Below are 14,125 nucleotides of genomic sequence, written 5' to 3' on the forward strand. Positions count from 1 at the left end.
TGGAGTAATGGTGTCGGGGGATATTTTCTTGGCACACTTGAGCATCATTTAAACACCACAGCCTACCTGAGTATTGTTGCTGAACATCTCAGCCCATTTATAAAGACAGTGTAACCCATCTGCTGATGCCTGCTGCCATCAGAATAACACGCAAAATCCCAAAACTCAGATCATCTCAAATTTGGTCTTTAAATACACCACTGAGTTCACTGTACTCAGACAGCTTCCACAGTCAGCACCTCTTAGCACACAGTACAGTACCTTTGGGATGTGTTGAAATGGAAGATTGGTGTCGTGGATGTGCAGCCCACAAATCTGCAGCAACATGTGTGCTGATGTCATGTTAATATGGACCAAATTCTCTGAGGAATGGTTCCAGCACTTTTTTGACTCTATGCCATGAAAATTAAATCAGTTCTAAAGGCAGAAGGGGATCCAACCCAGTACTAGCAAGGTGCACCTAATAAAATGCTTAGTTTGCATATGTCTTTGGTTCAAGCTAAAGTCTGAGAGAAATGAATCCCACCTTGTGTGGACGCGTGTTCTAAATAATATTCAAATTATATAATTAAGTAGGGGCTTATGTGAGAAAAGCTACAAAAGCTGAAGAATTTGAGCTTGTTTACTTATTCCTTTTAAACAGTTTGCCACACTAATGACAGGGAATTCAAACGTCCTGCCAATCGTGGTTATTTTCATGGCAAGGTCAACCTTACAACACAATAATCAGATTTAAAGGCCGTGACAACTATTTCCTCAGTGAAATCCTTTTATTCAGAAATAAATGTGGAATGATCCTTCCCCCCCCGTCCCCCCTTTCTCGTGTTATGTTGTTTGTTTCACAATCTGTGTATTTCCATATCTCGCTTCCCTGCTTGCTGTCGATGTTCTGAAAGCGTTTGTGTTCTTTGACTTTCTCTGTTTGTTTTGCAAAGTAGAGATTTCTTAATGGTGTGATTAGGCTTTGGAGGATAAACAGTATTTAAGTCCCTGCAGTATTTATCCCTGCAGTCCTAAATAGAAGGTTTAATAGTGTTTTTACTGTATAATTTCTTTAAAAAAAATCAGACTAACTGCCTGGTATCCATGCCAGCAGCCTTCCTCTAATGCTTCTGTGAGCAATGTTTACTGCTGGTTGATGGCTAATTCCTCACTCATGATTATGCAGTGTTTGAGTTAAACTTGGTAATCTATCACCGTGTTAAACTGCAAAGACACAGACGTTACAAATTCTGTGAGAGAAAACAAATACAGTTATTTGAATTATTGCCTTTGAAACCCCCGGATGATTTTTTGAAATGCTTTACATATTTAAGAAATCAGAGGAGGATTTGGAGATTGAAGTTATGATTCAAAATCTGTTTTTATTGGACTGTAACTGAAATGTCTTTTCAGCTGGGGAAAAAAAGGCTTCATTGAAACAGTGCGATGGCAGCTGCGCTGGGACAGAAACTCTTCTTGTTTTGTTGTTTTAATTGTTTTAGGAAAGTGCTTTTGTATCTCAAATATTAGCGCCTTTGTTTCCTGTTGTTTTGAAGTAAAAAAGTGATGGCGATGCTTCTCCCGAGGCCTTTTTGTTCTGTTGTTTTTGTTTTTTCAAGCTTCTAATGAGGAGGTCAAGGGTCCTGGGATGTCCATGAAGCTGCTCCAACAACACCAGGGGGTCTTGATGGAAAAAAAACCCCCTTCCAGGTCAGTTGCACTGAGGAAGCTGTGCCTTGTTAAATGTGACTCAGTGAACCTCAGTGTGTCTTTTTGTGTACCGCTCTCGCCATCTACAGGAAACAGGAATTGCATGCAGAAAATACAGCAGATTACTGCACCTTAACTACTTTGGAATTTAGTGTATGACATTACCGAGGATGCAAGTGGAATGTGGTATGGAAAAGCCTCCTGCACAAGTGTTGTTTATTTTAGTCACTTCTTGGTTACACCAGCAGATGGCACCATAGTCTTATGAATTCTGAAATCGGAGCTTGAACTTGAGGGAGGCTTTGTTCTTCTTTCAAGCTTTCTATAATCCTTTGATCACCCAATTAAGCAAGACAGCACTTTTTGGTGGACAGGGTGAAATTAACTGATATTGCCAACTGTGTGAAAGCTGGACCATCGTTTTAGTTCATCTGCTGCTCATTATTAGTTAGTGGGGGAACAGGGTTTATGAGTGACCAGGGAGCAGGAATTGTGGGAAAGTTGTCTTCTTTTTGTGTTTCTTATTAATGTAAAATGTCAGGATAAATTGCCCTCCTCTGTGTGCAACTAAGATGAGAATCCAGCTGAAAATGAAAGAGGTCTTTTTTTCCCCCGAGCCAGTTAAAAAGTAAGTATAGAGTCCCACACAAATTAAGCACTATTTTGAGACAGCTCTGTCCTTCTGCTATCAGTGTGCAATTAACTCCACTTGAGTTCATTTTCATAAAAAAGAAAAAATAACTCCTAAAGTAGATTGTGCAAAAATCACCAATCAGCTTACATATTAAATGTGAGTTATGCTTGATACACCTGATGTCACTACATAAAACAGCTGTACAGCCACGTTTATTGAGTCAATAGTTCATGCTAAAATACTAAAAAGAAGAAGAATCATCTCAAAGTCCAGAAAGGCCCTTTCATTTGTACTTTTCCCTCATGCACCTGCCGATGTAAAAAGGATTGAATAATCAGGCCTCATGTTATCGTAAAGACCTCAAAATAGCACATCACCTCTGTAGAGCACTCAGCCTGTGAGCTTACTTGTGGTTTTAGAGTATTTAAAAGAAGAATGGGAGGCAGAGCCTTCAGCTTTCAGGCCCCTCTTCTGTGGAACCAGCTCCCAGTTTGGATTTGGGAGACAGGCACATCTCTACTTTTAAGATTTGGCATAAAACTTTCCTTTTTGATAAAGCATATAGTTAGGGCCGGATCAGGTGACCCTAAACCCTCCCTTAGTAATGCTGCAATAGATCTAGCTTACTTGGGTTTCCCACAGTGCACTGAGTATTTCTTCTTTATTCACCTTTTTTCACTGTCAGTATGTTTATACATCACTTTGCATTGAGCCTAGTTTTGCTCGAGTTTTCTTCCTGGTTTCTTCCTTGGCAACAGTGAAAAGGAGGTTTTCCTTCCCATTGTTGCCAAGTGCTTACTTATAGGAGGTCATCTGATTGCTGAAGTTTCCTCTCTATTATTGTAGGATCTTTACCTTACAATATAAATGGGGTTTGTGGTTGTGATTTGGCACTACATAAATGAAATTAAACTGAACTGAACTGAAAGCTAGCCTTGATTGATGAGGATACATCAGTATATAAGATTTGTTTCAGCTGATATTGGCCATGTTGTCTGAAGTTGGCTATTGGCAACAACATGGAATTTATCAGTGTAAGGTCATGACCATTCATACATGCAGTCTAGCTTATAATATTAATAATACATTAGAATTCTGTGAAACACACTTATCGTGTGTGTATTTATACTATATTTATTACCATGTTAGCTAATGCCAAAAGTAGCCACACACCAAAGTGCTAAAATACTCAGTGAGAGACTGTATTACAAATACAAAGTAAAAGTACAACAAAAAAATGTAGTTAATGTATCCAAAACAGTTGTCAGTAAATTTCTGGACTTTACTGTAACAGCCTGCCTGGTATTTAAAAGATCCATTATCCCTACCAAGGACGTACACTCTACAACTATCCAACTCAAGAAGAAGTTCAAAGAATAGTGATGTGGCATGTTGATGTTGTATTAATGTGTAAGGTGCATTTTAACATTGGGGCTGATAAAGTGGAGCAATTTTTTTCTAAGGTTAATAATAATTAAAGTGTGGAAGAAGTGTAGTAGAATAAAAATGTGCTTTAATCACTTTGCATTCTTTCCAGTTATTATTAATCTCTAGCTCTCTTCCATCTGTCTCCCTCCCCTTACCCCCAGCAGGTAGCAGCAGATGGCTGTCCTTCCCTGAGCCTAATTCTGGATGAGGTTTCTTCCAATTAAAAGGGAGTTTTTCCTTCTCACTGTTGCCAAGTGCTTGCTTGAACAAGGTCATCTGATGGTTGGGGCTTTGTATTACTGTAGGGTCTTTACCTTACAATATAAAGTCCCTTGAGGCGACTATTGTGTGAGAAAATGTAACTGAACTGAAGTGAATTGAACTGACTTTGTACTTATAGTCTTTTCACCGCTGCTGCTGTGGTTTCTTTGTACTCGATCACAGTGACATCACTCAGGCTGATCTCTGATTGGAGAAAATTAAAATGATGAACACTAAACACAGGAGCTCAGTTAAAGGAAATGTCAAATGAAGCATTAAATGTCATTATGAGTTCCCTATGCTGGGGACGTTACATTTATAGAGACGGAATTAAGCACATGTCGCCACGTTTGGCCCTGCCTCCCGGAGAGGTTTCACTCATGCTGCCCGGTCCTTGAAGGGGTGGACCAAAAAAAAAAAAAAAAAAAAGGACAGGCAGCAAAGGAAAAGGAAAAACATTGGCGACACCTGCAGACTCCTAACCTGCTCTCTCTCGGAGCAAAAACATGGAAACCTGAAAGAAGCGGAAAGAAACAACTCATTCGGAATAAAAGGTGCATTAATAAAGTATGTTTATTCGTCACAACTACTACGCGGAGCAGAAGCGAGCGGCTCAAACACTTTCCAAATAGACTCCCGGAGCGAGAAAGCGGAGGGAGGGAGGAAAGCGCAGCAGGTAATGGGAAGCTGATTCATCCTCACTCGGAAAAGTTCCGTTTCACGCAGATTTTCATTAAAACTTAAAGGAAGGAGCAGTGTGCAGACAGCGAAACTGTTTTCATGTACTTTTTAATTTTTGTATATATATTTTTTTTACTTGTTAATTGTTCACGTGAGGCGTGGATGGAGTGAAATGCTGGTGCGTTCACAGGTAAAAGGCAAAACGCGCGTTTTCCCCTGTCTATGTCGTCTATTCAAACCCGCTGTTGTGATCCCGGAGAGAGATAAATGATTCGTTTACTGACTGTATTTGACTGTTAAGTGCAGGGGTTTCGCTTCCTACTGACAGTAGCAGTGGAGATCATTTATTGTTCATAGGAGTGCTCACAATGTGTGCGGTCCCCCGTTTTCACTTCTTTGTGTGGCTGCTCCATGCATTAGTGTGAAAGCGAGGTGGTTTTCCTCTAAGTAATACCTTACATTCTGAGTCCGATAACTCTAATTTACGGAGACGCTCATAAGTCGCCATACATCATTCATGAATTTGTGAGCTCTTTTATTAAGTTTAAATACGTCATGTTGAAAATTGTGGAGTTATGCAGTTGTCATTCACTGTGTGCATAAAAATGCTTTCGACAGCCTGTTTTTGCAGCTTGCCATGTGAACGGAAATTAAATAGTTTAACCGTGCGTCATCTGAAAAAGGGCTGATGAAGACAGGGTTTACATACTCCCATCTATGTATGTCAAAATGCTTTCCAAATGCTTTTTGACAGCGTGCGGTTATGTGTAATCTTTTTTCTGTTTTCTCACGCTCTGTTCTGGCGTGCCTGGCCACGACTCATATCAGGTTTCTCCTTCATACTGAATAGTCAGACTGAGGACAATGAATGACACTAATGCTTTGCATAGTATTAGAAAAAAATAGACAATAAACGTTGGGTTTAAAGTTAATCCGTAGATGGTGGTGTGCCTTACTTTGGTTTCCTGGTCATCCAATCTTTGTTTTCACCTGCAGTCTATTCAAAAGTTGTTTTTGAGCTCGTGAAGCTCAGGTGAGGTCTTCCTTCTGTGTTTGGACGTGAATCTTGTTTTGAACTTTCTATAAAGGGAAGATGAGCAGAACAATCGCATTTGTGGGCATTTTAAAAAAAATCTGTAATAGGATAGATTAACCATCATTAGTTGTACATCACAGTAGTGTAATCCTATAGATATAAGTAAAAAAACTTATTTCACCCATTGATGTGCAAATCGATTTATAATTTCTATGTAGTCTTTTTTTCTTTTTGATATCCTGTCTTTCTCCATTAAATTTAAACTACCATCAGAATTAGATCCTGCTCTATTCTTAAAAATTTAGCTAGAAATTAAAATAATCATTTCCACCACTGTAAATGAATTGACCTGCCCACCTTTCCTTTACGTACTTTTATATGGAAGAAGTGGCATAATCAAAAAATATTCAACAATCATTAAAATATGTGTATTGAAATCAAAGCCGAGAAGAGTATTCAGTTAATAAATTAATAAACATGAAAGCATGATTCCTGATTTTGGTTGGTTAAAAAAAACCAACAACACAATTTTAACCATAATTTCTTCAAAAGTGTGAAAACTTGCATACTGGTAGATTTTTTTTTAAAGGTTCATCTTTTAAAAGCAGGAAGTACTTAATCTACCCAAAACTATAGCTGTTTTTTCATTATGGTTACCATAAAAAAAAATCCTCGATATTTTAGCCAGGACATTCACGTGGCTTACTTTCTACAATTAAATGAAAATTTTCCTAAAATAAAATCATGGCTACAGTTTATTCATGCAAGGGAGCCATTTATGGGTTAGGATTACATTAACATTCGGCTCATTTAATGGAACTTTTGCCTGTTTGGGACATGCAAAAAGTCTGCAGAGCCACAAGGCCTGCTGGATGTGCCCCAGCTGATGCAGATGAGTGTCTAGACAAAGAGCAGCCTGCAGACCTGCTGTGCAGCTTTGAAGTCATGCACTATTCACAGCTGAGACTGAAGTCACAGTGGATCAGGTGTGTGCTGATGATACAGTTACCCTTTCTACCACTGCTGTATCCTGTCTGAAGGCTATTGTTTTTCCATTCATGCAGGCAGCGAACTAAGCCCTATAAGAGTCTTCATCTTACTCACCTCAGGAAATGTTTTGAAATGTGGCACACAAAAATAGCAAGCGATCTCTTGGTCCTGACTTTGGGAGACAGTGGGGCTAAGAGGAGGGTCAGATCTTGGAGGTTAAAGTTTCACGCCAAACAATAACATAAGTGCAATAAATTTGGTGCAACATTCAATGCTTCAGTTGTAGCATGGCTATAGGTTACATTAGGCGGTGCTGTTATTAACCCGATGTCATAGTAACACCTCTGTTTTGTCTCCAGGTCTTTGGTGGATGGAGAGAAAATGGACGTGAACCAGAGGGAGCTGCCTTTATTTGTAAGTGACTACCTCCTTAGCTTGTGTGTGTCTGAGGTGTTTGCATAATGCAGGGTTGTCAAACTTATTCTGCATGATGGTCCACAGTTTCCATTACTGTCAAAGACACATTTAATTCCAATTCATAGAAGAAGAACAAGAAGTGCAATTTGAACAGCAGGTGTTTATTTTTTACATGCTTATTCTGAATTCTATTCTATATGGAAAAGTTGCTGTAGAAACTCTGGCTGATTGGGACCCACACCCAGTTTCACACCTTGGCTCAGGCGATTAGAGGATCATCAGGGGGTCCTTTTGTCTCTCTGTGGGGGGATACTCCCACTAGGTTTATATCTGGGACTCTCCACCATTTGACCTTAGAACTGAAGAAGCTTCTCGGATGAGAGGTGAAACGTCTTCAAGTAACTTAAAGAAGTCCAGATGCTTTTCTTTGCAAGCTCCTTTGACTACGATGACCTGGATGACTGAGAACCTTCACAGACATGCTGTAGTAAATCAAAGAAATTGTCATTGGTCATTGCCCAGACTCTCTTGCAACTGCAAAACTGAAAGTCTTCATTAATATACAGAAAAGGTTTTATTTATTTTTCTGTGGACCCATTGTAAAAACAGAAATTTCTACAGGCGATAGTAAAAATTAAAAACAGAAGATTTTCTGTTCAAGTTTATCTATTAATTACTCTGGTGTAATATGAACAACAATGGCAATGTGGGGTGGGGTGTGTGTGGGTGGGGGGGGGGTATCTTTATCAGTAAGAAAAGCTGTGAACCTTAAGAAAACACAGTTGAAAGTGCAAAATCTATGCCCTCTTTCATATACTCCAAAGCCATCAAGTGGCCCAGATTGAGGTCTTTGCCAGGCTGATACTGACCCCAAAGCCTTATGTTTCAGGCATGATTTTTTTTTTACCTCAGCAGAAGTGTTTCCCTCCAGCTATCCTCCTCCTCTCTCAGTCCTGACTCTCTCTGTGTGCACTGGTTGACTAGTGAGCCTTGTGTCGCAGGTGAAACCCAACCCAGCAGGGTTTCAGTCCCTGGGGAAGCCAGGCTCTATGCCGCCCACCACATGACAAGGGCTTCTGAAAGCATGGCTCCCATAGTGAACATGGGACTAAGAATAATAGAGTATTCTTGGCTCTTTAAAAACTACTGGTTACACAAGTTTAAAAAAAAAAGAAAAGTGGATTTTCTTTTCTAAAATTGTCAAATTGTTGTCTTTTCAACTTTTTTTGTTTTAACTTTTGGACGTTTTAGTTTTGTTTCGCCATCTCTTTCTCTCTTTTCCTCTTTCACTCTCTCTCTGCCTATTCTCCTGTAAATGTGGAAGCCTGGGTGGGCCAGTCACTGAAGCGTTGCCAGATTTCTGGTAAGCGGAGTGTCTGCTTGTTTTGCTGTGTCACCAGTTTGAGAGAGGGATGGTGATGGGGGTGGGGGTCGCTTCGAAATCGTTGCCTCCATTCGCTCACAGAATCTGATGGAGGGCCGGTCTCGAGGCCCAGACATGTGAATCATTATGGGCGCTAGAACTTACACATACTAAGAGGAAGTGGTGTCTCCACCCTCAGAGGACACAGCTGAACAGGAGCAACTCTCAGGACTGAATGAGATCCAGATTTCAATGCTGGGCTTTGTGTAGACAAGCTGTGGCACACTGCTGTGATATAAAGACTACTATTGTAGCATGCCTAGTAAAGTTTTATGGCGCACCTCCACGCACGCAACACAGTGTCATGCCCATAGCAAATACTGATGGACGAGATCAATGGAGAAGTGGCTGCCATGAGTTGGATGGAAAAAGCGTTGGGAGTTCCTGTGTGGAAGGAGATTTTATTGAGCTGTAGTTTAGCTTCAGGTTCATGCAAAAGTCATTTTGTTTGTCCAGGTGCATGATTGAATCAAACTTATGCCCCTGAAAGAAGAATGTGTGGCCATGTTGGTGAAATGGAAAGTGCAATTTTACCACAACAGAGGCTGAACTAACTGCATTTCCAGTTGTAGCAACACCAGCAGCTTGCTTCTTTCTTGGTTTGCCACCACATTCGTTCATGCTTAAGGATCTGAAACTATTAATGAGGCTTAAATGTGATAAACTAGACAGCAGATTAAAAAAAAACCCCAAAATTCTGCTGTTACTGCTATTATATAGAAATCTGCCTGACATATTTGTGTTCTGGAGGGGTAAATAGTAATTTTAACATTTTTTGTACATTATTTTATATTTTTCAGGTCATTTTAGTTGATCTAAATCTGTGGATTGCCAAATAAGGTGGTAAATAGGGTAACCATAACAACTGCTTAACATCAGGATGTTAGCAGTGCTGTTGTGAGCAAGTCAGCATAAATATTCAATATTCCGGCCAATTCAATATGCCGGCCAATAGTTTTTGGCTTTCAGAAATGAAACATAAATAAATTTCCCTAACATTTATTATGTGAAGTTATTTATTTACACATTTATGCTGTGTCTGACTCTGCTTGGATCACGTGGTTGTTATGTTTGTGGTCTTCCAAACATATGTGGTTCCAACAAGGAAGTTGCAAAGTGCCTCTGCTGGACAAACTATGCAATGTTAACATTCATAACATAGCTGAAGGGTGTTTTCACCTGGTTCCCTTTGTATTTTAAACTTGAATTTACTGGCTATTATAAATGCAGATACCAATTGATTGGCAAATAGCTAATATTGACAGATGATAATAAGAATAACCCAGGTTGATCCTGATACAATTATGGTACATTTTGTTGAAAAACAATTCTTTAAAATTGGCTCCATTTTTGTAATCTGGATTATTTTCTGTGAAAACGCTTTTGTATTGGCACATGTCAACATACCTGGCAGGACAATACATCTGTTATAGGCCAGTATCAGTTGTTAATATCAGCATATGCTCGCACATACACTTTATTAGAATAGAATAGCCTTTTGTCATTGTACAACAAAATTGTGGTTAAATATTTTTCGAGCAGAGGATGGTTTTGAGCCATCGACCTTTGGGTTATGGGCCCAGAACACTTCTACTGAGCCACTCTGCTTGGGACTCACAATCCCTAATTTAGGGATTAGGTCACTGGGGCTACAGTACGCTAGGTACACTTGGTCAACTGCTCATTAATCCAAAAAGCAACTCAGGACATGTAAACATGGTTAAGATGACCTGCTCGGTTTGAGCATCAGAACTGGGGAGGCAGGTGATCAGACTGGTTGTTTGGTTGTAACCCAGCGGCCCCCAACCCCCGGGCCACGAGAGTTAAGGCTCGGTTGTTAAACTTATGGTTTTCAGGGTTTTTTTCAGTTTTTATCGTTATTTTTTTTAATCGTTTTTATCGTTCCCTGGGTCTTTCCCCGTGTGTTATGAATACATCCTCCTTTTTTGGTACGGGTACTGATTTTATTTTGTTGTTTTTATTCGCGACACCTTAAAGGGCGGTCTGTGAAAATATTGTCGGACAAAAAAACGGTCCGTGGCCCAAAAAAGGTTGGGGACCGCTAGTTTAACCTACAACGTGAAGAATTAAAGCTTTTCTGAAGGCAAAAGGGGTCCAACTTAATAGGAAGGTGTACTAAGTAAAGTGGCTGGTGAATGCATTGTTGGGCTCCACTTAAACCAGTACACATCTGCTTGCAAGGCTCTTTTTTTCCCCTTAACAGCAGCTTTTATCTCAGCGCAGTACTGCCACATTTTGACAAATGAAGATAGATTGGGTGTCCCCTTATTACAATGTTTGTTAGATTGCGAGTGTGGTTTGTGTAGTGTAATGGTGGTTTCCTTTAAACTATAGCAGGTATGTGTGTGTGTAATGGTTTATGGGGTTTTTTCCCCTTTAAGTGCTGTGATGATTGTGTTTGCTTTTCACATGTCAAACCAACAGAAAGACTCACGTTTCCAAATATTTATTGATGCGGAACAAGAAAGTTGTCCATAAAGGATAAAACAACATTACTTCACCAAATAGACACGCTCTCCTATTACAGCTGCTTTCTCAGATGTCGTAATTATTCATTTCAGTACTTCTTGAGAATATTATGTAACAGCTAGTCTACCGACAGGACTTTTCTTTGAGATGAATGGTTGTGGCACTGCACCAGCCCCTTTTGACATGTAGACTAGTTATTAGTATCCCATTTGCACAGCAGATTAAATCAGAGGTATGTGTCTCAGCTGAGCATGAGAAAAGGCCTTCAGCACTAGCTGGTTGTCACTCTCAAGACTCTGGAGTTTATGTTAGTTCAGATGTGAACAGCCCATAGTGTCGCTATGGTAGTGTGTGACGTACTGTCACATACTTGTGGTTGGACAATTGTTTTGCTTAATGTAATGCCTTTGTGTGTGAACGTTCATGAGCATATCATCTTAGAGCATGTGGAAGTAAGTGGAACGGTGGCCTCTGTTGTTCTTTGATCAAATTAAATAGGCTATGAGGGTTTATAGTGACTCTATGATTATAGCAGACTCCATTGCACAGTGCAGTTTTTCTTAATGATACCAAATGTTATTTGTATTGGTTATTAAACTGAAATAACTATGCTTGAGAGCTGACATCAGTAGGTCTTTGCACTGAGGGGAGCTAACTGTTATTGGAGCTGTTTTTGTTTTTGCGGTGGCACTGATCTTACTCCCCTGACGTCACCCGTGTGATACACTCAGGAGATCATGGCAAAGAGCTGTAGAGCTGACAACTACAGGTTTCCTGGAGACCGGGCAGCAGATTTGATGTTGTTTTTCCTCCCACCCCCCACACTGAATGGACAATAACATGCGGAGGTTAGAAGACCATCTCTCTGGTGTATCATTTAGTGTTTTAATTTGTGTTTAGTGTTAGTGTTTTAATAAAAATAAACATTAAAAGCAAAGCAGCCCAGTTGTTATGTCACACAACAGCAAAAGCACCTTGTGGATTCATAGCAGGCATATATGAAAAACCTTGTATTCATAACTAAATATACTCCCCGACCTTCAACCTTGCCACGTGGAAGGCATGAAGTAAAAAACCACAAGGTGTTGAATATTTCATTGTTACTGGATCAGGTTGTGTCATGACGGTGCCCTGGAAAAAAGGCCATAGATCACATCGGTGTGTTGTCATATCGCAACCCCAGCCAACCTCTGTTCTAATCTCCAAGACTCAGGAGGTACAGATTTGTCTGATCAAATTTTGCCCCTCTTAAAGTAATATTGTCTGAGGCTATGGGACAATGTTGAGACAATTGAGTGGAAACTATATCCTCTGTGCAGGATTCAAAATGCAATCAAACAATATTGTGTGATGTGTCTTTTATAGACATTTACAAAGGAATACAGTATAAAAAATACAGAAAACTGCACATAGCATTAATATCTAAATAAATTCTATTACTTTTTTTTGTAAATGTACTTTTATGAATGACTCTTCATGTGGAGTTAGACTTACAGGAAATAACGAAGGCTACACAAGCAGCAGGATGAAATCTTATCTTCTGTTATGCGGAAAAACAATCAGAGATAAGTGTGCACTAAGTGGTACTGCAGCTAACCGCTGAAAACGGAGAAACTGCAGCTTGAGTCAGACCTGTTTATCACTTTCAAATAGCAGCCTCGCAAACAACAGGAAGATAGCAACTCTTGAAACCCCCAAGGGTTTCCAAAGAACAGGGGTAAAGGTTAGAAATTTGACTGGAACCAGATTTTAAGTGCAGTTGAAATGATTACAGACTTTTTGTTTTGTTTTGTTTTTGTTTCCATGGGAAAGATTGACCTATACTCGCATGTATAATATAGGTCAAAACATGTTTGAAGACATAAGTTGTCCTGAGAAAAAAATTCCTTGAAAGTGAAATCACTGCAGGCACTTCCAATCCATTAGAAAGTGACATGTTTTAGATAAGAGTATTGCACACAATGTATCTGGAACGTCAGAGTCCGGACAAACTGTTTGCCGACTCTCTTATGGATGAACATAATACCAAGTAGATGAATTCCAGTGTTGAGCTATCTATACTGGCACGAGGACAGTGTTTACAGAGGACAGTTGTCCTTCCAGCATATTCCTGATTCGATGTCATTGTGTTTTCTTTGCAATGTATGAGCTGGAATGCAAGAAAACCTTGGTGGTTTTTGCTGGTGTTTGTGTACAAACAGAATAAGTCAGTGCCGTCATGTTTCCTGCTGATATCCATAAAAGATGGTAAAGTTATGACAGTCGTATAGTCGGATAATGCAGGAAAAAAGGCTAGAGTGGGTTAAAAAGTAGAATCTCTTCATAGGATAGATTGTGAGAACATAAGAGCCCCTGTTTTCTTCCTGGGAAAACACAACAGGAGGGTTAAGTACAAGGAGTGCAGTAAAAGTTGTGAAACTAAATCGCCCATTTTTTGCCTTTTTAAGTTCGGGTTTCTTACAGTATAGGTCACACTTAGTGGCTCGGTCACACTAGATTTAAAATAGGATGGCCTGTTTTTACATTTTGCATCCTAGGAACAACTGGTGGTTTCCCAGTAATTGCATAAACTTTTTTTATGTTTGGTGGTATTATTGTAGGGTCTGCCTTACAATATGAAGCGGCTTGAGGCGACTGTTGTTGTGATTTGGCGCTATATAAATAAAATTGAATTGAATTGACAGATTGTAAGTAGTTGCAGTGATCATTTGGTCACCAAGAAGTTGAATGATAAGCCACAGGTTGCCTGGTGGGAGGCAACTTGTCTCCAAACAGTCACAGTCTGACTTGGACTGACTACAACCACACTGTGACAGATTGGTAAAGATTTGCAGATAATTGCTGTCTGACTTAAAAACGCAGATGGATTGTCAAGATGAGCACAAGTCACCTGGGACAAGTTTCTTTGCATATGTGGGCTTGATTCTTTTTTTTTTTTCTTTTTTTTTTTCTAAATGACATCAGAAACAGCAGTATGCGACATTACGTGATGGCAGAGCTTCAGTTCATCCTTTGTCATTTTTTTTCTTTTTTTTTTTTTTTTTTTTTAATAAATAGGACAGGGGGAATGAAT

General features: G+C 39.6%; 1 protein-coding gene across 3 annotated transcripts in view; it reads left to right on the plus strand.

Moving 5' to 3' along the window:
* The first annotated feature begins 4,453 nt into the window (after positions 1–4,453).
* The window catches only part of arhgef28a (Rho guanine nucleotide exchange factor (GEF) 28a), a 54,815-nt gene continuing 45,143 nt past the window's right edge, over positions 4,454–14,125 (plus strand). For all 3 annotated transcript variants that reach the window (XM_026173290.1, XM_026173292.1, XM_026173291.1), the window contains exons 1-2: positions 4,454–4,691; positions 7,082–7,136. In XM_026173290.1, the coding sequence (XP_026029075.1) occupies positions 7,104–7,136 (33 nt within the window). In that variant the 5' untranslated portion in view covers positions 4,454–4,691; positions 7,082–7,103. The remainder of the gene's footprint in view (positions 4,692–7,081; positions 7,137–14,125) is intronic.

Source organism: Astatotilapia calliptera, chromosome 7, assembly GCF_900246225.1.
Source record: "Astatotilapia calliptera chromosome 7, fAstCal1.2, whole genome shotgun sequence".
NCBI lineage: Eukaryota > Metazoa > Chordata > Actinopteri > Cichliformes > Cichlidae > Astatotilapia > Astatotilapia calliptera.